The sequence below is a fragment of the Ceratotherium simum genome, chromosome 1 (assembly GCF_057802395.1).
Source record: "Ceratotherium simum simum isolate JZ-2026a chromosome 1, ASM5780239v1, whole genome shotgun sequence".
Lineage (NCBI taxonomy): Eukaryota > Metazoa > Chordata > Mammalia > Perissodactyla > Rhinocerotidae > Ceratotherium > Ceratotherium simum.
Window position 1 is genome coordinate 59,961,182 of NC_141900.1, and position 27,432 is coordinate 59,988,613.

Sequence of the window (27,432 nt, forward strand, 5' to 3'; positions counted from 1 at the left end):
TCTTCACTGCTCAATATGAAACTTTCCACCTTTTCCACCTTTTTCTATCTCCTTCAATTCCTTTTAGATCCACAGCTCTGGGATGGCTTGGAATGTCATCAAGGTTGGGCAAGGTGAAGAAAGCTCAGGATTGATCCCAAATGAGTTACAACGTTATATCTACTAGATCGGTAAAAAGCGAGGTCTGATAATATCAAGTGTTGGTGAGGATGTAGATTAACAGGAATCCTTACATACCACTGGTCGGAATGTGAACTGATACAATCACTTTGAAAAAATTTGGCACTATCTTGTAAAATTGAACTTCTGCATACTTTAAGACTCAACAATTTCTCCCTCTAGGCCTCATTCCTAGATAACTCTTGCACCTATTTACCAGGAGACACGTTCGCAGCAGCATTGTTCATAATGGCAAACAAAACACAATGCACTACACAACCCAAATGTCCAGGGACTTTGGAATGAATTCATAAGTTTTGCTATCATCAAATGGAATTTTATACAGCAGTGAAAATGAATATGTGAACTACAGCTGCAAGCAACAACACAGATGAATCTTAGAAACATAACCTTGGATAAAAAAAAAATGAAGTTGCAGAAGACTGCATTAAATATGATATCATTTTTATAAAGCACAAAACAAGGAAAATGAAACAATATAAAGTTTAAAGATATATACATATGTGCTAAAACTATTTTTTTTTCCTGGTGAGGAAGATAGACCCTAAGCTAACATCTGTTGCCAATCTTCCTCTTTTTGCTTGAGGAAGATTGTCCCTGAGCTAACACCTGTGCCAGTCTTCTATTTTGTACATGGGATGCTGCCACAGCATGGTCTGACAAGCAGTGTGTACGTCCACGCCTGGGATCCAAACCCGCAAACCCCAAGCTGCCGTAGTGGAGCACGCAAACTCAACCACTACGCCACCAGGCCAGCCCCTAAAACTATTTTTTTAAGCATAGGAAGAATAAACACAAAAATTCAAGCTTGTAGTTTCCTCTGAAGACGAGGCAGAGGAATGAAGTAGAAGAGGAACATATATAAGTTAGATGCGAAAAACCGATTATGTTCTGGTTCTTAAGTTTGGGTGGTATGTTCGTGGCTGTTTATTATAATGCTTCAAAGCTTAGATATAAATTATGTGACTTCTTTTGTATGTATCAAAGATCAAATAAATACATAAAGCAAGCAGCCAGCCCAGGATGGAGCTGTGTGTAAAGGCAACCGTCTGTCATCTGCCCAGCCATTTACTGGCTGCTGGCAGGAGTGTACTTCTGGCATCTGGAAGCTGTTGTTTACTGCATCATGGGTGCCAAGAGGTGAGCTGAACCCCGTAAGTGAGAAATGAAACACTCACTCAAATGTGGAACTCCCAAGCACACATCCAGTATTACACACCAGAAAGGAGACTTCCTTCAAGGAAAGCATGATTTATTTGTATTTAAACATTCCTTTACTGTTTGACAATGTGGTGATCCCACCGAGAGGTACCAGTGATTCGAATTAGTTCTTTTACAAACATTTTTCTTCATGTCCATTGTATTGCATAAAGCTGCCAAAGATCACACCTAAGATTCACTTGGCTTCTTCCCCACAGACAGGGAGGCACACAAACTTTCAACTACACGTGTGGAATTAATATGTCTGATATCACTTGGCCTCATGTGTGAAAAGTCACAGCTTTCATCCTTCTTTTTAGAAGTTTCAGAAGTCCTGGCAGCTATTGCAATCTGTAAATGGAGTGACTTCATTAATTCTAATTAAGTGTCAAAAATGAAAATCGAAAACACACAACGAGGCTTTTTCCTTAGTAAGGAGTGTTAAGAACATGTGACCTTAGCTGTGTGACAAAGACAGTACTTGTACTGGAGTCTAAGGTCAGACTCTTTTGGAGAGTATTAAAAGTGCTCTGAAAAGGAAATTTCTTCATTATTTTTAATGATAAGTTTGAGACAATAAAAAATTTATAACTATGCTTACTCTCTTCGTAATGAAAAGGAAGATTTACAAATCACCCGGAAGATATGATCAACGTAAATAAGCTGCTAATTTGCACACCTTTATTTTTTGGTTTATATTGTCAATTGAGTGTCTATCACATGAATCAGATAATTGCTAAATATCCACCTTATTTTCTTCAGATTAGACACAATGTCAATTGTTGATCCAGGCTACAAGGTAATTTTCTTACAAATTTAATAATAGTTTTTAATAAGCCAATTAAAGAAGGCTGTGTGTATGTGTATGTACATTATATATCATATATGCATACCTATATATATACACATACATATATATGGAAAATGTATTTTCAAAAAACTACCCACTGTTCTTAGAATAAGTAGCATCAGGTTTATAAAAATAGACCTAAACTGATTTTCTAGTAAATTAATTCACATGTAGTTTCTAAAAATTATGATCATCCAAGAATGGTGCATTGCACAGAACATGATAAATAGGTATTATTGTGTAGCTTAAGGATCTGATCACTTTTCTGGGACTTTCTTATGTTGTTATTAATATTGCCCTTTGTAAACTTTTGATTCTAAGGCACCACGATAATACAATATCTATTCATTCATTCATTCATTCATTCATTCACTTTGCTAGGTGCTGGGGACATGATAATCATTAAAACCAAATAGGATCCTTTACCTCAAAGAACTTTCTATTTAGTGATGGAGAAAGATATTAATGAAATATCACAAAAAGAAACTTATAATTACAAAATGTGGAGAAAGAAAATGCATATGGTGTTGAAAGATTATAACGGGGGAAGTATGCCTTAGTTAGGGAGGATCTCAGATGGCTTCCCCAAGGATGTGATGTTTGATGTGAAGAACCCCAGATATATAAAATCAAACATTTGAATCTTATTTTCCCTAGAAGTCCTTTTAATGCCTGATGTTTTGCTAGAGTTATTCTCAAATTGCTCTCAGAGCTGTATGATAATTTTAATCAAATTAACAAAAATTGATTACAGGTAACATGGGAAAGAAAATAAAGTTCTTGTCTTCAATGAGTTACTTAGTAGGGAGAAAAGCACAATATAATAATATAAAACAAAATTTGATAAGCAAAATAAGACATACAAGCAAGAGCACAAAAGAAGGAAAACTGTCTTCTAGTTAGAAGTAGACTCTAAAACGTTTTCACTGAACATGTGGCATATACTTTGGGTCTTGCAGTATGAGTGGGAGTTTGAAGACAGACATAGGAGGAAAAGCATTTCAGTAGAATGTATGGGTGGGAAAACATGAAATATACCCTAGAAATTGTGGGTCCAGTCTGAGTTCTGTAACAGGAAGTGGTGAGAGTTGAGGCTGGAAGGTTAGATTGGAATCAGGCTGTGACAGTCCTTGATTGCTGTGCTGAGAAATTAGTACAGGATTCAGAAAGCAGCGGAAGATAAATTATTAGACGTGTGCAACCAGCCTTGCTCGGCTCTCCCACTCCATAACGTGGTTCTGAGCCGAGGAAATGATGAACTCTGATATCCCCTGTCTCTGTCTGTTCCTAAAGCTGGTTTTAAAAGTGAGACCAACAAATTGTGTATTTGGAGAAACACAGAGGGCCTGCATCCTTGAGGTCAGGGACCTTGTCCTAATCATATTGATATGCCTAGTGCCTCTCATAAGCTTGGCATAAGATTCGTGCTTAATAACTGTTAGTTCCGGGGCCGGCCTGTGGCTTAGCGGTTAAGTGAGCGTGCTCAGCTGCTGGCGGCCCTGGTTGGGATCCCAGCGCGCACCGACGCACCGCTTCTCCAGCCATGCTGAGGTGGTGTCCCACATGCAGCAACTAGAAGGATGTGCAACTATGACATACAACTATCTACTGGGGCTTTGGGGAAAAAAAGAAGGAGGATTGGCAATAGATGTTAGCTCAGAGCTGGTCCTCCTCAGCAAAAAGAGGAGGATTGGCATGGATGTTAGCTCAGGGCTGATCTTCCTCACACATACAAAAAAAATAATAACTGTTAGTTCCCATTTTTATCTTCTCAATCATTAAGTAGAAATCAATACAAGAAGGACCAAAGCCCATATATTTCCTTATTTTTTTCAGTTACATTTTTTTAATTACAAAAAGACACTAAACAGACATAACCAAATACAAACTTGGCTTGAAGAAAAATAGGTACAAAAGGTATTCTTGGGAGTTTGAGGAAATTTGAATATGTCCCAGATATATGAGGATATTGTGGGATATCCAATGGGAAACATTAGAATTATTTTATTATTTACAGTAATGGCCGTAACATTCAGAGGCTATGTTTTACTTAGGTGCATGCAAGAAGCTTTCAAATGTTCAGCAAAAAAATACACACACACACACACGTACACACAGAGACAAAGCAAATACACCAAAATATTACTAATTGTTGAATCTGGGTGGATGGTATACAAGTATTCATTTTACTATTCTTTTAACTTTTCTAAAATGTTTGAAATTGTTCATAATAAAAAGTTGGGAAGGTTTTTAAATTTCAAAAATATACTCCATCAACACCTGAAACTAATATAATGTTATATGTCAATTATATCTCAGTTAAAAAAAATCACACACACACACACACAAATATACTCCATCAGTCAGTGTTCTTAGTTTGTAGTAAAGAAACCAACTGTGGCTAATTTAGGAAAAAAGTCTTTATTAAAAAGATAGTGGGTGGCTCACAGATCCTCTGGGAAGTCTTGAAAATCATAATGCCCAATATGACCCCTGAAGAGCTCCTTGCCCTGCCCCATCAACCTGACAGCTGGTTCTGCTAATTCCACTGATGCTGCAATTGCTGCTATGTCTTCCTCTGGAGATGGAATATAGCTGTCACCAAGCTGCTGCCTCTGCTGGGGCAGAATGGATTCAGTAAGCTTCTGACTGGTGTAGCTGATGCCCTGACCACAAGGGAGTATGGGAAAGCATGAATCTTGCATTTCAGTTGCTATAGTGGAATGCTTGGCTTGCTTCATGAGGTATGGGATTCTCCAGAAATAGCGAGGTGGTTCAGATGTTGATTGACCAAGAACAATAACAAAAGTCAACTGCTTCTGCAAATGATATAGAAGTCTATATTATTAAAGGTGAAAGTTACACTCCTTCCCAGAGGAACTCGCAATTTAATATGTATGTATGTAGCTAAAGTATTGATAACATATATAGATTTTTTAATATAAACAATAATAACAGTATGTAGCTAACATTTACTGAACAATTGCTGTGTACCAGATACCATTTTAATATATGCTTATACGAATTAACTAATTTAATGCTCATAACAATCCTATGAGATAGAGACTAACATTATTATTTTCATTTCCCTATGAGGAAACTGAAGTTCTGAGTATCTCTTTCTTTTACTGGCTTCTACATTTGTGACAATTTAATGGTGAAAAATATTTCATTGTGATTTTAATTTATATTTCCTTGATCATAGCAAAGCTCAGCATCTTTGATGTGTTCAATAGCTATTTATATTTTTCCTTCTATGAATTGCCTATTTATATCTTTTAACTCATTTTCTCCATTGGTTAGTCTTTTTCTTGATTTGAGGGTGCGCTTTATGCAAAAATCCTTTGTCTGTCAAATATGTTACCAATGGTTAAACTATCTAAACTAAAAACTAAGGAACTTAAAAAGCAATGGAAGTGTGTGTGTGTGCACTTCCCTGTGATTAAAAAATCAATCTGGGGTGAAATTTGAACAAGGCCTGTAGCCTAGTTAACAATATTGTGCTAATGTCAATTTCCTTGCTTTGATATTGTACTATAGTTAAATTAAATATTACCATTGGGGGAAGCTGTGTGTATTAGTTTCCTAGGGCTGCTGTAATAAATCACGACAAACTTGGTGACTTAAAACAACAGAAATTTACTCTCTCACATTTCTGAAGGCTAGAAGCCCATTATCAGGGTGTTAAAAGGGCCATGCTCTCTCTGAAGGCTCTGGAGGAGGATACTTTCTTGCCTCTTCCCTAGCTTCTAGCGGTTGCCAGCAATTCTTGGCATTCCTGGGCTGCCTGTAATGTCTGCCTTTGTTGTCACATGGTGTTCTCTGTGGGTCTGTGTCTGCTCCAAATTTCCCACTTCTTATAAGGACACCAGTCATTGGATTAGGGCCCACCCTGATCCAGTATGACCTCGTTTTAACTTGATTACATCTGAAAAGACCCTATTTCCAAATAAGGTCACAATCATAGGTACCTGGGATCAGGATTTGAACATATCTCTTTGGGGGACACAATTCAACTGACAACACTGGGTGAAGTGTATGGCAGACTCTCTGTACTATTGTTTGCAGCTTCCTCTGAGTCTATAATTATTTCAAAATAAAATTTAAAAAATCCCTATATCTATCTATTATACCTCAATAAAGCTGGGGAAAAAAACCTATCTGAAAAAATAAAACCAGGTTAACAATGGTTACCTCTTTAGAAGATTTCACATTTTATTTAACACTTAATACAGTTTGGCTTTCCTTGGAATTATGGTGTATGATTTTGGTAATTAATTTAAAATTTCTTTAAATTAAAAATTGAAGGGAAAATTAAAAATTGGGGAGTGGGGGGAAGGCCTGCCATTAAAGTGCTTAGAGATTAGCCTTTTAGAGATAACTTCAGTAGTAGTGTGAAGGGATGGTAAGGGGATGGTTTGAAGCTAGAAGCTGAGAGAGACTAGATAAGAGACGTGTGCATTTATCAAGATGAGAAGAGACAAACACCTGAGCTGGAACACTGGTAAGGAATGGCAAGGAAGGGATGAATGTGAGAAACATTCAGAAAGTAACATGTACAAGTTTTGGTGATTGATTGGATATAGTAGAAGAAGTAAAAAAGAAGAGTTGAGAAAAACTCCCAGGTTCCTGGCCAGAGAAACTGGATTGTTGGTGATGCCAATCATTGAGTTGATATGCTGGTGATTCTCCATTTGCCCCACCAGAGCTGTTCTCCACCCTTTACCCTATTGCTTTGTGCCCCAAGAAACTGACTTTTGTGGACTGAATCACCTGGGATCTTTTGACCTCTAGTTTCATGATCTGCTTCATCCTCATCCAGAACCAGACAGGCAAGATGAGCCTGACCAAGTGGTACATGCAGTTTGATGATGATGAGAAACAGGAGTTGTTTGAGGAGATGCATGCCACCACGATCACCATCCAAGATGCCAAACACACCAGCTTTGTGGAGTTCTGGAACTTTAAGATCATTTACTGATGTTACACAGGCCTCTACTTCTGCATCTGTGTCGATGTCAATGACAACAATCTGGCATACCTAGAGGCCATCCACAACTTTGTTGAGGTTTTAAACAAGTATTTCCACAACGTCTGTGAACTGGACCTGGTGTTCAACTTCTGTAAGCTTTGTACAGTCGTGGATGAGGTGTTTTTGGCTAGCAAGATCCTCAAGACTAGGGCTGGCCTGGTGGCATAGTGGTTAGGTTTGCGTGCTCTGCTTTGGCAGCCAGGGCTTGCAGGTTCAGATCCTGGGCATGGACCTACGCACCGCTTATCAAGCCATGTTGTGGCAGCATCCCACATACAAAATAGAGGAAGATGGGCACAGATGTTAGCTCAGGGCCAATCTGCCTCACCAAAAAAAAAAAAAAAGATCCACAAGACCAGCCAGATGAAGGTGCTGAAACAGCTGCTGAAGCTGCAGTCCCCAGAGTCGAGGCCCAGAGCCCGCCCCCAGCAACCCCCTCCCTCAGGTGCCTAGGAAGAAGGCACCCAGCTGGGTCTGGGCCACAAGGGAGAAGACTGCACCCTACTGCCTCTGGGCTCAAGCTGCTTGTGGAGGCCACCTTGTGTGTACTGAGTAACTGAGCCATTGTCATGTGATGCTGAGAGTGTGTATGTGTGGAGCCCCTAATAAACCTGTGGTCCCTGACTGAACAAAGCAAAAAACAAACCCAACTGTTTTCAGGTTGGGTTTGCCCAATGGGTGGTATCAGCAAGAGATCATGGCGACAGGCCACAGCGTAATAATGGATGTGGCCACAGCTTCTGTCAGGCAGCACTTCCTCCATATGCAGGTAACACCCGCTTAGGCCCAGCAGGGATCACAGCTTCTCCTCTGTTGGCTAGCTAAATCTCTTAAACCCTTCACTAAACTCTCTTCAGTGACTTCTTGACTGTGTTATCTATTTCCTGCCAGGATCTTGATTGGTGTAGAATATAGGTGAGGGTGGGGTGAGATGAGGAAAGGATTACAAATTCACCTTAAGAAACACTGAGTTTGGGGGCTGGCCCCGTGGCTTAGTGGCTAAGTGTGCATGCTCCGCTGCTGGAAGCCCGGGTTCGGATCCCGGGTGTGCACCGACGCACCGCTTGTCTGGCCATGCTGAGGCGGCGTCCCACATACAGCAACTAGAAGGATGTGCAACTATGACATACAACTATCTACTGGGGCTTTGGGGAGAAAAAGGGAAAAAAAAAAAAAGGAGGAGGATTGGCAATGGATGTTAGCTCAGAGCCGGTCTTCCTCAGCAAAAAGAGGAGGACTGGCATGGATGTTAGCTCAGAGCTGATCTTCCTCACAAAAAAAAAAACACAAAGAAACATTGAGTTTAAGATGTTTGTGTGACATCCAAGTGGCAATGTCTACAAGGGCCTGATGTCAGGAGGAAAGCCTGGGCTGGAGATATAGATCTGGTAGTTATTAACAAAAGTACTAGCATATTTGGCCATTGAAAATATGCAATAATAATAGGAAATAATTTAAAGCTTAAGGAACAGAAGGCTGGGCTCTGGGGAAGATCAGTATTTATAGGGGCAACTGCAAAATGAGAAGCCTGCAAATGAAATTGAGTTTTCAGAAAAAGAAAAGAAAGACTAGACTGCAATTATGTCACAGAGGTGAGGTAGGAAAAAGTTTCAAGAAGGAAGGAGTGGACAATAGTATCAATAATATCGACTTCTTGGTTGAAAAGTATGTGGGAAAAGGTCTGAGAATTGAAAATTGGGAAAGTTGGGAAGTCTGAGGGTTATTGATGAGCTTATCATAGGACCTTTCAGTGGACTGGCGGGGGTTGAGCACGTTGCGTGGGGTGAGGAAAGAATGGTCAGTGAAGAAGCAGGATGCAAGATTAATGAAAATGTAGAGTATGAATGTTAGCCCAGAACGCAAGTCTGTAAAAAAATGTATTGACACATTCCACAAATTCAATTTCTATTTTGAGTCTCCTAATTCCAGTTTTGTCAGGATTTTGGAATATTACTCAGTACTAAGATGGGGCAGAGCATATTTGTAGACCCAGGAAGGTTAGACAGGCTAGGTGGTTTTGTCCACCTAAATGTACCCTTCTCCCTTTCTCCAGCCCAGAGAAATCTATTTCTAGAGTTGAAGAGGAGGATGCTACATGTTCTCCCTCCACATTTATCCCCCTGTTCCTGGCTTCTCTTCAAGCCATTTTCTCTGTGGCCTAAGTCCTCTCCCCATTTTGGGGCTTGAGATTTCGGAAACAAACACCGGAAATATTTTCCTTCTAGATCCCTCCCCAAGGCAACAAACCTATGGGTTTGATAGGGGGCAAGGTTTGGGAAAGTGGCAAGCTATAGAAGGGGAAAATACCAAGTAAAAAGTAGGTTAATATCTTAAATATATTATCTTGCCACATAGATTGGTCTTTAAAGAAGTAACGTTGGGAAGGCAAGAAGAAAAATAGGATGGTAGTTGGAAGAGAATATTGGGTACAGGAAGGTTCCCCTGAATGACAGCAACTGTGACTTAAAAAGCATAAGGAGGGTCCCTTCCCTAAAGAGATTGTCCCCATGGATGCGTGAAAACCTACCATGACAGGCTCATTGCTTCATGCTCACAAGTCTTATTTTGAGATCCTCATACTTGCATTAAGTCCCTCATAGTCACAGGGGTCGATATTGAGAATCAGTTTCTTTTTTTTCCCTGGACAAGACTACTTGGTACCTGAGGGGATAGGGATTGTTGAACCTGGGAAAGGGTACCTGAAAGAGGGAAAAGTATAGAAAAGGAAGGATTCACTAAGGGGAATTTTGTCTACTCTTAGCTTTTCAGAACTTGCTATATCACACTAACCAATCTCAAAAGTCAATTTTCACAATTAACTAATAAAATGTATTATAAATCACTTTCTAAAGATGCTCAACATAAGCACTTAGTAATAATTTCATTTTTCCCTTTGTCCTTATGGCAGGCTCAGCATAGCTATGGACTCTTTTGGGAATCAAGGCATTTCTTTCATCTAGGAAATTCAATGCTGAATGGTAATAAATCAATGTTCATTGAATTCTACAACCTAAACTATATGTTACAGAAGAAATTCTAGCCTCTATGCATCATAATTAACATCAAATAGCAGTACAAAATTGCAGTACAACAAAGAGCTACATGGCAATAACCCTAGCTGGTCAGAACTAAATTAACTCACCTAGCAATTACTTAAGGATAAGAAGGAAAAATAATCAAAACAGGTCCTACCTATGAAGCTAAAGGAAGGGGTATAGTGAATGTTTCAGTCTTGGTCCAATCAGCAGAGAGAAACCACACAGTGATTTGAACAGGGAAAGTTTAATACAAAGAATTATTAACTGTAACAGAGATTGGAGTAACCAGGCTAGTAAGGAGTAAAGGGAACTCTAAGGACTGTAAGAATAGCAGATATAAGGAGCAGGCACTATCCCCATGGCTGAGATACATGCCCAAGCAAGAGCACCTCCAGGGCTGAGATCCCGACCTTGCAGAGGGCATGGCTATGGGTTACTGAATGAAGAAGTCCCACAGAGAATCTCACAGAGAAGTCCCTGTGTTGCTGAGCTGGTGGAACTTACTAGAAATTCAACCTCTGGAACTTGCCAGAAATCCACCTTCTGGAACTTGCTGGTCAGCCACTATGTGGAACTTGCTGGCAATCTGCCCTCTGCATCTTGCTGGAAATCTGCCCTCTAGGGTTCTGGGGAAAGTTGTTCATGGAGAAGTATTTCACTGCAGGCACTCTGCCATAAAACTTCCCAGAGGGGAACGCTGTGAGTAAAGTTGCTGGGTGCAGCTAGCTACCACGCACTGCAGGAATCAGCAACTTAAGCCCCCTGTACTGCTGAGCTGGATACTGGGAAAGCTGAGTAGGCTGCGGTAGCTGGACACTGGAGAAGTCATACACACTGCAGGAGTCTGTTGAGTGAGTATACAAGAACCAGGAAACAGAATCCTTTCTTCTTGCAATGTCTCTCTCTTACTTCTTACTGACAAAGCTAAATCTCATGCCAGCTGGCAAAGGAAAAATATTCAAAGGACCTAGATGCATTTTCAAAGAGCAGGCAAAAAGGGTGAATTTAGAACTGAGAGGCAACAAGTTGATAATTGGCATGATAATAATCCTCAAATTCCCTCCCCACATCCCAAATTTTAAGCCCCTCAGAAACGTTTTAATGTTTTATGAAGTTGGCTGGGTAGCAATCAGGGAAATGACTGAACTCTCCAATCACGGACAAAATTCAAATTCCTTTTCATGGATCTCTTGAGTTCCGGGAAAATCATGGGATATGGTCAGACACCAGGTTAGCATCCATGGGATGTGCATGAATATTAAGATGGATTTACCTGTCTAGAGTACATTATGCACATTATGATATTAATGCAGCTTGTTTTGGTGTGATGGGGCAGCATCAACATCCAGAATGAAGTAGGGTAAGAAAGGTTGGAAAATGATGGAGTGGAATATAGACAATTCTTTTTCATAGTGAGAAGTTTGGTTGTGAAGGTGAAAACAAAAGACAGTAGTAGCTGGAGGGAAATATGAAGCTGGATATTTTGAAAAAATTAAATGGAGGGACTTAAGCATGTTGAAAAGACAATGGGAAATAGCCAGTGAAGATGGAGAGCTTAAACATGAGAGAGAGAATGTAGAGTTCCTGAGAAGGTGGGAGGGGATCCGTGGAAATGAAAACACATTTTAACCTAAAATATTGATTCAGCCTTTGTTAAAATTAAAACTTTAAAAGATTATCTTGATAACATTTCTTAAAATAACTTTTATTAACTTTAATTATCATTGATATGCAAGTGACTCAAAAAATAAAAGGTTTGTGATTAAAAACACCGGGAGGAAAGAAACTTGTTGACTTAAGTACCTCAGGAATTCAAAGTACTGTGCTGGCTATTACTCTTCTCTGAAAAGATAAGGAAAGGAGGTTAGAGAATATTTACATTCCAGTGACCTCTCAGTTGCACAAGGAACAAAACCGTCAGGAGCCTGGTGGGGCAAAGGTCTTATTAAAGTACAAACCTCAGTAGGCTCTGTTTCTCAATACCATAAATTACATAGTTTCTCTCTTTCATAGTGCAAGAAACTTCCTAAGACACTCAATTTTGACGTCAAAGTTTTTGCTTAGTGTTCTCAGACATAAACTTTAGTGGTAAAGCATATGATGATCACACAGTTGGTGACACATTTGTTGTAGGAAATTGCACTTAATCTGCAAGATGAAAAATCGAGGGAGTTTAGGGTATTGGAAATCATATTAATGAAATGATAGTCCATGGACTTTGAGTTGGATAATGAGGAAAGTATTAAAAGGAGAAAGCTCAATGGATTAGAGATCCCGATGAGTCTGAAAAATAGTCACAGTGCACATATTTGAATGAGCAAGTTAGAAGAATAGGAGGTTGTTTTCAAAGAGCAGGACGCTTGATTTTGAAAGTGAAACAGTTACAGGTGATGACAAGGTCCGAGTATGAGCATGGAAATAGATATCTGGAGTGGAGTGAAGGAGATTATTGGAGATGAGGGATTCAAGAAATTAAAAGGCCAGGATGTTGGCCTTTCACTTTTAATCTCATGAAGTAGACACTGAGGGGCTTAGAATGGAGAGAGGAAGGCTGTGCACTAGGTGACAGTCTTCAATGAATGAAGAAGAGTGACTTGGAGATCAGCAGATGACAGCAACAAGGAGGAAGGAGGGGATTATAACTGATTGACATGCACCTCAACGGAGCAAAGTTTTTACAAGCATCTGAGAGAGTAATGGTAGGGAAGCAATAAGGAGCAAAAAGTACATCAAAACTATCTCCTACCACAGGGTAAGAGAAAATAACTCTATTTTAAAGTGTTTTGGATCCTCTCTGTCTCTATCCAAAACCTACAATTATTCAAATCCCATCTTTAAAAGCTCTTTTTTTTTAAAAAAACAAAGGTTAACAGATGTAACACTATTTTCTAAGGAAAGAATAATTTCTAGCAAAGAGAATCTTTAATACAAACTCCAAGGAAAACCACTGTTCCAAAAGATGACAACAACTCATTTTGCCTGCTTTCAAAACCTGTAATGATATTTCTATAACATGTCTGTTTGAACTTAATTTTTCTAATTTTCAACCCAATTTGTACCACCTAATTATCCCCCCCATTTGTGCCTTTTTAATTATTCTCTCTACATGAGCCCTTTCTCTATGTTTTCAGATCCTGTTAATCTTTCAAAGCTTAAGAGTCCAGTTTCTTTAACAAAGTCTTGCTAGTTCAAAACTTAATTATTCTGTATCAATCTTTCTTTCTACTTTACTTCTCAGAGTCCATTTCCTACAAACTTGACACTTCACTATACCATCTTGCAATAGCTTAAATAGATTTAAAGCAGCTTCAGGGAAGAAACCCTGGTTTATTCTTTGTTTTCCCCAGATCACTTGGCATAACCCAGAGCACATAGTAAATGACCAGAAAGCACTCATCAAGAAGCAGTATGGCATGATGGAAAATGCACGAACTTTGGGAGGCATAGACTTGAGTTCAAGTCTGATTTGCCTGTTTTGTGATCATGGGCAAGTTATTTAACTTTTCTGAGTCCACAAACCCCTGAAAATGGGGATAATACCTTACAGGATTGCTGTGAAAAGTAGAGACAACCTAAGTGTTTAATACAGTGCCCAGAAAGCAGTGCGCTCCACGTACGGGAATTATTTTTTGTTAACAATATTCTCCCTACTTAACTCCTTTGCTCAAGATCTTATATCCTGACTTGAAAGTCTTCCTTCTTCTATCTCTTCATCAAAACCCTACTTAACTTTAACGGTCTAGGCCTACCTCCTCCAAGAAGTGTCCTGCTCACACAAGTCTATACTGAGTTCTCCCATCTCTGAATATCTTATCCTTTCTTATTATTTTTTATTTTACTTTCATACTATATTTTACACTTTACTCACCTACATTTTCATGAATTCATTTATTTTCTTCCCTTTGCTATCATAAGTTCTTCTAATAGAAGAACAGTGTCTTTTAGATATTTTCCCAATCAAAACATAGAGTAGGCGGTATGTGATAGGTTAAGACAACAGTCAAGAAACGACTTGAAATTGTAATTGCTCCAGAAATATTATGGGATGCTGAGGGATTTACTTTCCAATAATTCTCTGAACAGGTCTACAATCCCTTATTCACTATTTTGAAATCCAAAAAGCTTTGAAAATCAAATGTTTTCTTAACATTTGGTGGCAAAACCTATTCTGACCTGAACTCATTTGTCAATAAAACTTGACTTGGCCTGAATTCATGGTGGCAAAGTGGCAAAACTGGATCTGAAAAACCTGATCTGAACTGAAGCAGGACTACACACTTTATTTATCCTACTTAGTAGTGTGACAGTCATAATTTTTCCTGAAAAAAAGTTAACTTGATTATGGAGTGCTGCCCCAGACCTTGTGGGATGTCAAAAAACATAACACTTTTCTAAAGTCTGAAAAATTCTGAATTCTGAAATCCATCTGGCTCAACATCATTATTAAAAGGATTAAAATGGGCCCCGTGGTGTGGCGGTCAGTCCGTGCGCTCTGCTGCTGGCGGCCAGGGGTCAGATCCCAGGCCCGCACTGACATACCACTTGTCAGGCCATGCTGTGGTGGCGTCCCATATAAAGTGGAGGAAGATGGGCACAGATGTTAGCCCAGGGCCAGTCTTCCTCAACAAAAAGAGGAAGATTGGCATGGATGTTAGGTCAGGGCTCATCTTCCTCATAAAAAGGAAAAAAAAGGATTAAAGCAAGTTAAAGTTCTTAAATACTTTCATGGGGAAAATAAGGTCTAAAAATTCAAAAAATTATTAAAAGTAACAAAATAAAGCAAAAATATACAAAAATATTTAAAAATATTTTCCAATTATGGCTTTTATTAAGCATATTGTTTTTCTAATTTCATTAACTGAAAATTGGTGGTAACTAGAAATTTATTACATGCAAATACGTAATCTGATTAAATAATACAGAGTGACACGTCTGAAAAATTGTGCTTGTAAAGTTCACTGCTATATTTACATTTCTTAAGGGACACAGTTATTTCCACTACTATAAGGTTGCTGGCAGTAATGCTAGTGGTTACTGATATTGACTATAACACCATTTTCTTCATCTGTAAAATAAGAAGGTTGGGTCTAAATGAGCCTTCTTTTGAAATTCTAAGATCAAGTACGATATACAGAACAAGACCAAGTTCAAAAATTTCAATAGATGGGAAAAAAATCAGTCAGCAAATATTGAGATATCATCGAAGGTACTGTAATCTTAAGTATGTGGAAGTGAAGATGAAAGTATATGGAAGATGTTGTATTGTTCTGTATCGAGAAGGTGCTGCAACGTTTAATGTGATCTAACTTATTATCCTTTCTCCACTGGTGATATTCCAAATTTTATCAGGGTTTTATGGCAACACAGGAATATGATGAATTAGAACACAACACACTTGCTTCCGTGGAGTTAGGATTCAAACTGAATGCCTACTCTAAGAAGGTAAGATATGTAACAGTCAAAAGTGATTTTGGAAATTATAATCGAACAGAATACAGGTCAAAATTCACACACAAAATAACACACATAACGAAAGCAGTTAACAACCCACAGAAATGCGGGTAGAAAGAGGCCACTGCTGGAGCAAGGGGATATAGAATCATAGAGCATTAGAACTGAAAAGGAGAAACCGACATTTTACAGTCAACAAAACCAAACCAGCACAGGCCTGGACCAGGAGTTGGGAGAGAGCCTTGGGGTCAGGGGTTGCAGCCCTAGCCGTGGGGTCCCTCCTTCACTTCTATGGTTCTCTTTCTGATTTATAAAATAAAGGATTCGCTTAGACAGATTTTTAAGATCCAGGCAATGACATGGTAATAGTCTGTACGTCCGGGCTACTCGTTCCATCTAACTGGTAAGTTACTTAACTTTCCGGTCAAAGTAAAAATTAAAAAAAACAAAAATGCAAATCCAAACGGACCCTGTTTGGCTGCGACTAGGTCTCTGAGAGAAAACGGCGAGGCCGAAAAAAGGGAGGGAGTAGCCAGGCCGAGGGAAAAGGCTGGCTCTGACCTGTTCCTGTCGGGCGCCTGGCCAAGACCGGCAGGACTGGTGAGGACGCCAGAGCCCCCAGGCAGCGCTCCAGCTGACTTGCCTCGCCGACCTTGCGCGGCGGCGGCGGCGACGGCGGCGGAAGGGGCGGTCCCATGGGCGGAAGTGACGGGGCGCCGGCTTTTGGGCCCGAGGGGAGGTGTAACCGGTCGGTGGCGAGAGGTAGTGGTGGCGGAAGAGGTTCGGTGGCTGATGGCGACTGAGACTCTGAAGCCTCTCTAACGCTCCGACTCTGTCCGGGAGCTCCCCACCGGGTAAGCGCCTCCCCCAAACCCCCTAGCCCTTTGTGCGGGGCCGACCCCAGCTGCAGTCTTTGTGGGCTTGTGATACACCCCTCGGCCCCTGGAGTCGAGGGGCCTGGCCAATCTCGGGAATGGTCTCTGTGGTGACGATGCTGCCAAACGGTGATGCTTGCCTTCCCAAGGACAAACGTTTCCTTCTAGACTGCGATTGTGACGGGGGTGTGGGTGACCGGTTAGCAGTGGAGTTGGAAAAAGCGACGTGTGGCCGCCCCACACGGCCGGGAGGCCCCGGGATAGGCCTTCCTGATGTGGGGGAGGTGCGTGGGACGTGGTCCCTTTGGCGGGGGGCGAGTGACGCGGGGGACCCCCGAAGAAGAAGCTATCTTGCCCAAGCCTCATCTCTAGGGTGAGTGTTTTGCGGTCCCCGTGCGTGCTGCCGGGGTAGATAAGCTTGGGAAAACATCTGGGTCGGGTCCGGGAAGGACGCTCGAGTTTGCCATGCGGAGTGAAGCCCAAGTGTTTTGGTTTGAGTCGCCTGTGGAGGAGGAGGAGGCGGAGACTCCCTGCGCCGCCTCCGTTGGGGGCCGCGGGCGGAGTTAGCTCTTCTGGCCGGATCTGCGAGTTCACCTGGGCTGCGGTGAAGCTTTTCTTCGTCGGTGTATGAATGGCCCCTACGCCTAGGGTTCGAACGGAGCTGAAAAAATCTTCTACGGAGAGTCACATCTTTCTTTGCTTAGGCGACTTTTCTTGATTTCACAACTCTCCCTCCGCAACACCCGCCACCCCGCAGGTCCGCAGGTTGTTGGACAAGTCCCGACTGGCGCGGCAGGCGCTCGTCCCTTCGGGAAATCTTTGTTAGGGATTAGGGGTGTGTGTGTGGGTATGTATGTGTATATGTGTGGAAGACTATTGATGACTATATATTACCTTACTGGTGATAGTTTTGTTTGAAAACACTGGCATTTGATTTTCTACATATAATAAGTTATAGGTTTCACAAAGTAGTTATGAATTGCTATCATGTCAGGGATTTAGATGGGAAAATAAATCTTAATTTTTCAATTCTTTGCGTTCCTCTAATTGCAAAATTTCTACAAACTGTGCACAATTACTAATTATAATTTTGGTGCTCAATTCCAACAGTATTTAAAGAGATGATTTGAATAAGGTATTAATCTGAAAGTGGGCTGATTGCCCTCAAAGCCATATTCGGATATAGAGAAGGAGCTGAGGCCAGGCCTTCGTTCTGTTCTTATCACGGGTGGACTTGATTTCTTGACGGATGACTTAATTATGTTAGAAATGACTTATTAGGTTTCTTTTTTTTTTTGCAACTTCAAAGAACATCTTATTGTAGTTTTTGTTTTCTAGTTATCACATTCTTAAGTTGCACACCTCTGTTTACAATTATGGCTGAGCCATTTGTGTAGACTTAACCAGTAAATATCTTCTCCTTAACAAAATAATAGGTATTTTGGAATTCTAAGTTTCAACTTTTTTAATGATGTTAAATATTTATGAAAGATCCTAATGATGCTCCTTCTATACTTCTTTGGGGGAATTATCTCACATGTGAAGTTTATTGGATTGTATTCTTTTGGAATTTGAATATTGCTAAGTAAAATTTTGGCTGTATGCACTTCTGGCTTTTTGAAGTTTATTTTGCTCCAAATAAACCCTTAGAAGAAGATGAAAATTCCCTCCCCTCTAATATATATGGGCCAAGATCATAGCTTTTTAGAAACCAACTTTTAAAACAATCTAAAAAGTAAATAAAAGTGGCATGAGTGACACCTGGGCAGAGTGTAGTGGCACTCATCTGTAAAGAATTCTGGAGATAGGGACGTCCCTAAGAGTTCAAATTATGGCGTTGCTTCTGCCTCCCAGAAAGATTGCTGATAACATTTTTCTGGTCTGTAAACCAGCTGATAGTCTTTGTTTGAGCTCAAGTATGAATAGTTGGAAACTATTAGAATGTCAGGCATATGTTTCCCTTCAGATGTTTGTATGTCCTATAGGATTGAAGTTTGGAGATAATTTTGAAAGTTCACATTTTTTTAGCTGAAGGTTTAAAAAACATTTGCTAAGTTTGTCAGCCAGTACATGTGATGTGTTTCTGTTGCAGTAGATCATACATGGAGTTTTTATTACTAATTTTTATTTATTTGATCTGATTTTACTAACTTTTATTATGAAATTTTCAAACATACAGAAAAGAACAAACAGTAAAAGGAACCACCATTTTGCTAATCTTGTTTTATTACCTCCAACATATTTTTTTTTTTCCTTAGAGTTTTTAAAGCAAACCCTGGACATTAGGATATTTCACTTATTATATGTAATTAGTTTAGCCTCTTTAACTGATAAGGACTTTGGAAAAAAATACAATGACCATAATCATATTATCACACAGAATTACCTTATTTCTTTTTGAATTCTAATTGTCAGAACTGGCAAATTATATAAAAGCCAAATCTGATTCTGTCAAATTTAATGCACAGAAGTTCTTAGTATGGTCTGTTTTCTACTTTAATTGACTAAGGCTCACATTTTTGGGCTAGTCAAGTAAAACAAGTATCAGGAAAATTCTACCACAAAAGCCAGATCTGTTTTAGGCTTGAAAAAGTTCTAAGAGGAAGAAGTAAAGACAGCATTGAATATCGCCCCCCAAATTTATTTTAGCTAGATACTTAACCGAGTGCCCACTGCATATTATTTATCTTTTCTTTAGATATCAAGGAATCCCCAAAATAACAAAATTGGATTTTACACCAAAGAGTTTATAGTGTCGAGTTTACAGCGTAATACATGTAAAGGAACTCGAGAGATGTTAGAACTCTTGGGGAAATATAGCAGGAAACATAGAAGAGGGCACTGCAGGCAGCATGTGTATGCATTTCAGAGTTTCCCAGCCACATGTGACTCGTCCTTTAATTCTTGACTGGAAAATTTTTACTTAGTCTTGGCTTGCATCTTAATGTACCCATATTTCTGGAGATGTACTTGAGAGAATCGGAGGCAAAATTTGGTATGGTAAAGCTGCTTTCACTTCCCTTTGTGTGTAGGGGCTATATTTCCTCTGTGTGTAGGGGCTATATTTCCTCTCTCCAACTGAGGCAACAGTTTGTTCTTTTCCTCAGGATGTTAGTGAAGCTACACTTCCAAGTATTACCACAAGGTGATGCAGTGACTTTGCACATTACTTCACTGGGTGGGGTGTGTGTGTGTGCATGTGTAGTGTATAAACCTGCCTGTAAATCATCTTGATACATTGGCATTCTCAGTGAATTTCAGCATTTTTATAAGCTTGCCCATCTTTTCACTCCGTTTCTTATCTACGTGAGGAGTGAAACAGGAACTGTATGGGAATTAGAAATTTTATTTTACTATTTAAAATGGGTTGATTCATGTTGTAATTACATTCAGATTACATTTATCCATGTTAACTTTTTTATGACTAGAAGATATATTGGAATTTAATAAAAAAGAAAGTAATTGAGAGTGAAATGACTTTTAAAAATATTTCTGTAGTTATAATTGCACTGGAATTTTTAAAAAGGCTGGAGTGTTGGAGAGAGATTAAGAAGTTTAATAGGATGATCGCAAATTATTTTACTCATCAGATTTTTAAGGATTGTGAATATATTTAAAGTCTGATGTTATGGGGCCGGCCCTGTGGCTTGGTGGTTAAGTGCGCGCGCTGCGATGCTGGTGGCCCGGGTTCGGATCCCGGGTGCGCATCGAGGCGCCGCTTCTCCGTTCATCCTGGGGCCGAGTCCCACATACAGCAACTAGAAGGATGTGCAGCTACGACATACAACTATCCACTGGGGCTTTGGGGGGAAAAAATAAAATAAATAAAGTCTGATGTTAGGGTTTTCTATTAAAAAGTTTAATTTTGGAGGGAGAGTTTAAAAATGAAATTTTATGTTAATATGTTTGACTGAGAATAATACATTTATATACACTAGTAAAAATTCAAACAATTGAGTTAAAAGTTAGTCTTCTTAAGTCCTCTTTTCATGCATTTCCCTCGTGAGTAAAGACTATTAACTGCATGGTGAGTACTTTTTGAGTCGCTTTTGATGCATTTATAGGCATGTATACACATATTACATATATAAATACATACATGTATACCTTCATACTATTTATACTTTAAAAACTTTTCGATGAGTAGGGTTGGGTTATAGGTTTTTAAAATACTGTTGTAATTGAGGTTAAACAAAAGTTTAAACTTCACTGCCTTGTTTTATGATGAATAATTACAGCTTTGTTGATTTAGTTTACTTTAGGAAACATGTTAAGTTTTTTTTTTTTTTTAAATTATTTTATTTCATTTAATTTAAGATTTTATTTATTCATTTTTTTCCCCCCAAAGCCCCAGTAGATAGTTGTATGTCGTAGGTTCACATCCTTCTAGTTGCTGTACGTGGGACTCGGCCTCGGGTTGGACGGAGAAGTGGTGCCCTGGGGCATGCCCGGGATCCGAACCCAGGCTGCCAGCATCAGAGCGCGCGCACCTAACCGCTAAGCCACGGAGCCGGCCCAACATGTTAAGTTTTAAGAAAAAAAAGTTTCATTCTTACACCTCTTTTAATAAAAAACATGGGAAACTCATTCTAAGCTAGCCTTATTTTCTCCTTACTGAATATCTTACTTGGAGAAACCTAAATATTCACTCTCTTCATAGAAAAATGTTACTGGTTCACTTGCCACAGTTTTGATAGTTGTATCTAACAGAGGTTGGTTCAACTGATTTGGCTATAGTTTCTCTTATTGGTATCTTATAATCAGTAGTGAACATCTATTTCAAAACTGGAATTGATGGGTATTTTTCCTTGTTTATAAAGCCACTGACTTGAAAAGAGATGTTCATTAGTGACTTCATTAGCATCATGACGTCCCTGTGAGCCCAGATTAGCTCAGACAATTCAAAAAAACAAAGTAATAGAACTATTCAGTTCTTTTAAGCAGAGCTCCCAGTGTTTGTAAGTGCTACTTTTTCATTTTCCTGAAGGCTTTGGGTTATCACCTGGGAGTATTGACAATTAATTTGTGAAATAGTGTTGCTGGTAATAAAGCCTTTTTGTTAGTGCAGAGGTATGGGAGGATTGCTACTGAATGTACTCTCTTCGCTTCGGAATCCTGGCAAAACTCAGGTGGGGACAGGCTAACAGATAACCGGCCTGGTATTCTACCACAGTGGTTTCTAGGTTCACAATTGACAGTCTGTTTGTGGGATGTCCAGTATATTGGTTCAGTAAAGCAGTACTTTGACCGTAACAGATGCAGAGAATACATAAGAAGAAAAGTGGATATTTTCTAAAGTGCTTGTTATTTAAAAACTTTAAAAATTTGCCTTAAGATTTCAAACAGGTCAGCAAAAGAAACAGTTGTAAAAGCATATTAGATCTTCTTACTGATAAAGACTTCTTAATAATTGTTAAAATATGAGTAGAGTCTTACTGCTGTGCTTGCACTGTAGAAACTTCATTGATTTGTGAAGTAAATTAATTTGGTTAGCAAAAATCTTGCCTCAGTTGTCCCCATTATTACAGAAATTCTGTTTTGCTGACTCAGAACCAAGTCTGACCATAGGGTCAGTGTCGTAGTTTCTTATGTGTACTGTAGAATCAATGATTGTACTAAGTCTGTGACACAGTATAGATAGCCTTTTTGAGTAAATCCTCAGTTATAGCCTTTATCTCAAAAGTAGAGCACAAAATATGGAAAACATTTGAGTCTTGCAGATTTTTATAGTCCACTGTCACCAGTGCTTGGTGTTCACTAAGCCAGTGAGCACTCACTGAATCTATACTAGATTTTCAACAATATGTTTTTCATTGACACTATACATTTAAAAAATATATAAATTATTTTTAAGCAGTAAATATATGGAAAGATACATGAATACTGGAAATCAAGGTAGAATCATTGAACCCATAATGAAAGGGTGGAATCTGTATAGGTAGAGATGAACAAATAGGCTGAGCTATTTCAAGTAGACTAGCTGAGATTTTACATCTGAGCAAGCATGTACCAGAAGCCCAAGGCTAGGTTTGGGCATCTGTGGAAATGAACGAGAGGTGGTAATGGAGACTTAAGTTGTTGGGTTGGGTCAGTCTAAGTAGCAGTTCTCTGTCCTGGCTGCATACAGGATTACTTAAAAAGGCTGGAGTGTTGGAGAGAGATTAAGAAGTTTAATAGGATGATCGCAAATTATTTTACTCATCAGATTTTTAAGGATTGTGAATATATTTAAAGTCTGATGTTATGGGGCTTTAAAAGAGAGACTTTAAAAGAAGAAAATGCATTTGTGTATATATACACACACTTCCAGAGAGTCGGTGTCATCGGTTTTTTTTTTTTTTTTTTTTTTGAAGACCCCTAATGATTCTAACATGTAGCCGGGGTTGACAACTGCTGATCTGGGGATCGTGAACATAGGTATGCAGGGACAGAGAGGTTAGCATCAGTTATGGGAGCCTAGAACCAAGGGGAGAGGGATAGAATGGGTCAGATTAGTGAGGAAAGTGATGAATTTCAAGGGTTCAACATAGAAACAGCTCTGGTTCATTTGCTTTTGGTTGCAAAAGAAGGAGAGAGCTAGGCTTTCTAGGAGAGTTGAGAGTTTGATTTTGATATTGGTTTTTAAAGTTTTTAACTCCCATGTAACTTTCTGACATATTGGAAATGAGTTATTTCCCAGCTTGTTGGTGAAAATCATATTTATTTATTTATTTATTTGCTGAGGAAGATTCACCCTGTGCTAACATCTGTGTCAGTCTTCCTCTGTTTTGTATGTGGGTTGCCGCCACAGCGTGGCTTCTGACGAGTGGTGTAGGTCTGCTGAAGTGGAGCATGCCGAACTTAATTAACCACTAGGCTGTGGGGCCGGCCCCAAAATCACATTTTTAAGGAGGAGTTCCAATATTAAAAAAGTATATGTCTCCTCAAGACTTATGGCATGCAAATATCCATGTAATTTGCATTAAATATTATGTATTTTCTGAAGGTGTAAGTTTTTCTTTAGTTGGTATTATTCAATTTATATGATTTACTTGTTTCAGATTCACAATGACATCTTTTCAAGAAGTCCCACAGACTTCCAACTTTGCTCATGTCATCTTTCAAAATGTGGCTAAGAGTTATCTTCCTAATGCACACCTGGAATGTCATTACACCTTAACTCCATATATCCATCCACACCCAAAAGATTGGGTTGGTATATTCAAGGTAAGAAAAACTTTCTGCATATTTCTCCCATGTAGGTACCTTTTATTTTCTTTTAGGCAGGTTGATAGGTAATTTGTACTATCCTTGACTTAACTCTACATTAATGATCATTTTTGTAAACGTCAAATGTAAAACATTTACATTTGTAAATGTAAAAATTTTGTAAACACAAAATATTTAACAGTGCAGGGTAGTATATAACAAACGTTGGGAACTTCAATTCACCAGGCTTTTCTCTCTATGATCAAAAGGTTCAACTTCACTCAAGGTCTTGTGAAAATTTTTTTAGAATCTTTTTTTGTTCTTCTTCCCTTTTCTCCATTCCTTACCTGAAAAAATTATCTTTTCCTTTGGGTTGCTATGTCATTTACTGTCTCTTCCAGCCATTAGTAATTAATTTGGTACAGCAGTTCTTATATTTTGCCATTCATTTTGTATAATATTTACTTGAAAATTACGTTGGCATGATCATTATAGTGGTGCTTCACTGTGCTCGAGGGTTTCTGGCAATTTAACTCTTTAGAATGTAGTGGAGAACCAAAACATTAAGAGATGAGTGTCCTTTCAGCAGTCAAAATAATATTACAAGTTTCCAGACAATAAAACTTAATTTTTCTCCTGGGTTACTCTAGATTCTCCCACAGAATCAGTTTATCTTATTTTAGATATGATTTTAATGGTCTTGAGATTTTGATTGTTTGGTCTGTGTAAGTTAAACAGCAAAATAGAAAGAAATGAGTAGCTGCCAGATTTAGGCACATTGAGAGTATCTAGAAATGACAGTGCAGCCTCATAGAATGAGGAGGGCAGAAAAACTGTATTGAACAAAACAAAGTTTTGGCATTTAATGACATTTCGGTTCCTTTTTGAATCCCTCAATACTTGATGTTGCTGGATAGCTGAGTCATTTACTGTTAGTTTTGGGGGGTTTTTAGGCTTGTCAAATTGCAAAATGGAGATATATTCATTGTAAGCATTTTATGGAAGCACTATCAATTTTGATTTTATGTGAGATATGGGTGTCAAGTTAAAGATACTGACCAAGAATTGGTTGTCTGCAAGAAAGGGTCATGGAGGAAGAATAGAGCAGGGAAATGAGACTGAGGGAAGGAAATGGCATTCCTAGCAGGAAAATGGTATAAGCAAAGGCACATAGGTGAGAATGTTCACGAGAATGAGTTTTGTCAGTTTAACTAGAACGTAAGCTTCATTTAGGGAAGTGGAGGGAGATAAGGTTGGAATTAAGTGTTAGGCTAAGCAGTTTGTAGACGTTTCTCCTGTGGGCATTGAGAAGTCTTTGCATATGTAGGTATGTAGGCTGATGTGTGATAAATTGTATTTTAAGAAGATGAATCTTTACGTTTTTCTTTCAGACGTCTTGTTTATTTCTTCTATTTTTTTTCATTTTTAGTTAAAAGCCTATTGCCTAAACCAAAAGCTCATGACTTTCCTTTCAAATCCAGCCAAACACCAATTCTATCCATTTTACTCTTTACGTATTTCTGCATCTTTAATATCACTGCCCTAGTTATACCCTCGTTTTCTCTTTTCAAGACTATTGGAATAGGTCACCTCTTTTTCCTGCTTTCATTTTTGCCCCCCCTTATCTGTTCTTCAAACTGCTCTGTATAAACTACCATAATATAAAATGAAAATCTGAACGTATCTTCTTCTTGTTTGAAACTCTTCAGTGGTACTTCGACATTTATAGAATAAGCCAAGACCGAATAACTTAGTGTACCATATAGGGCTCCTTCATGTGACTTGATCTACAGCTTCATTTTTTTGTCATTGCCTGCTGCTTGTTTTTTGCTTTGGTAATGCTAAACTGTTCTCTCTTGTGCACTCCAAGGACTATAACTTTTCTCTAAGCAATAAATAAATACTTACATAAATACATCAATAAATGAATAAAATTGTGTAGAATACCCTTTCCATCTTTTTTGCCTGAATAGTACCTTACTCCGTCTTTATTTTGTTCATTTGTCCACTTATTTCATAGGGTCAGTTCTTGGAAATGGAATTGCCATGTTTATGGCATTGCGTGTTTTTAAACACTATGTGTATTGCAAATTGCCCTCCAGAATGATTTTGATAGATATGATATTGACAGGCAGGCGTGGAGAAAGTGCCCAGATAGTAACTATAAGGGAGAAGGAATGAAGGGAAAGTGGGTGTTAGGCTTGAGAAAGTGTTAAGGAATTTGATTTGCCTGGGGCAGATAGCAGTTTTAGAAGATGAATGGGAAAGGTTGGGTTGGATCACGTTGTGGATTGTTTTAATATTTGGCTGAGAAATGCAGAGAGTAGTAGAGTTTAGAGGTGAGCTTTATACTCTTTGTAGTGGAGAGTAAGATAAATTGGGATAAGAAGAGAATGGCAGAAGAGAGAATGTTTAGACTATCCTAATTTTCTAGGTGAGATGATAACAAAGGCCTAAAGTAGAGAAGGGAATTAGTTGTGGGTAATAAATCCATAAGTAGAATCCATAGTGTGTGTCAGCAGGTAGTTCAGTGAATTGGCACTGGACCTCATTCGTGGCTTGAGTATATTCAGTAAGGAGGAGCAAGGTCATGTGCGAAGAGTTGGGGAGGGCTTGAGTATGGAGAAGATTTGGTCTTGCTACCGTGGAAGAATGTCATAGGAAATTGAAGTAGGTTAACTGGAAGGTTGCTGAGCAGCGGTTTTATAACTTTCTTAGAGAGGTTCAGCACCCAAAATCGTGAGTGAAGAATTTCTAAATTGGACATGGTTCAGATTGGGAATTGGAGAAGGGTGGGGGAGTGTGAATGGAAAAGGGAAGTCAAGAGGACAAAGGATACTAGTGTGGTTTTGGTGCATTATTGAAGTGATTAACTGACCATGAAACCAGGTTGGGTAGGGAAATGAGTGAAGCCAGACAAGGGATGTAGACTGGGTTGGAGAATTTTATTTTTTCCTTTTAGTTTTTTACTCCTCCTTCTCCAGTATTGACTGGTTTTAATTGTAACTAAAATAAACATGTAACATATGTTTATTACTTTACACTTTGCAAAGATTTTTCATCAGAACATTATAGTCCCCATTTTATAGATGAGGGAACTGAGGTCCAGAGAGAAGAGACTTGCTCAAGGTTATCCATTAAACTTTGGAGCTGTGATTTGAACCTCATGTAAACTGGCATTCAAGAATTGTTCTCTGGCAGTTTGGTTAAGTGAGACATCTGATTATCCAAAATTAGCAACAGAGTTCCTAATAAGTTCAGCATGCATTTTATGAGTGATAGAATTGCAGTAAATATATAGGAAAAGATTTAGAACTATGTCTGATGCCATATCTTTATTATTAAACCCAACATTAGTTGCAGTAAAAATATTATGTCATATTATATTTCAGTTTTGTTGTTCTGTTTGTGTTTATGAATTTGATTTGGTCTTAGTGTAAGTATATAAGCATAAGGAATTTATTTACATTTAGATTTATGCTTAGTACAAATTAAATTATCTTATAATTTAAATAATTTATATTAAACTAAAGAGCCAGGAGATTTTTTAAAAATTTTAGTCTTAAACAGTTCTCGTGTTTCAGAGATACCCTTCTAGTTGAGGAAATTGGAAGTGCG

At 38.8% G+C, this 27,432-nt stretch overlaps 2 protein-coding genes across 6 annotated transcripts in view; one reads left to right on the forward strand and one right to left on the reverse strand.

Moving 5' to 3' along the window:
• Positions 1-4,632: 4,632 nt before the first annotated feature.
• On the reverse strand, positions 4,633-20,034 carry LOC147918222 (uncharacterized). Its single transcript, XM_087434110.1, has 4 exons — positions 20,025-20,034; positions 16,783-17,270; positions 16,313-16,627; positions 4,633-5,049 (listed from the first exon to the last, which is right to left on the reverse strand). Exons 1-4 carry the CDS (start codon positions 20,032-20,034, stop codon positions 4,675-4,677), a joined length of 1,188 nt encoding a protein of 395 aa, XP_087290236.1. The 3' UTR covers positions 4,633-4,674.
• The window catches only part of TAX1BP1 (Tax1 binding protein 1), a 77,275-nt gene continuing 66,307 nt past the window's right edge, over positions 16,465-27,432 (forward strand). For 3 of the 5 annotated variants that reach the window (XM_087429108.1, XM_087429109.1, XM_087429111.1), the window contains exons 1-2: positions 16,978-16,999; positions 23,667-23,832. In XM_087429108.1, the coding sequence (XP_087285234.1) occupies positions 23,674-23,832 (159 nt within the window). In that variant the 5' untranslated portion in view covers positions 16,978-16,999; positions 23,667-23,673. Of the gene's footprint in view, positions 16,606-16,977; positions 17,000-17,360; positions 17,384-23,666; positions 23,833-27,432 lie in introns of those variants that run through there. The other 2 variants (XM_087429114.1, XM_087429118.1) reach the window with 2 other exon arrangements.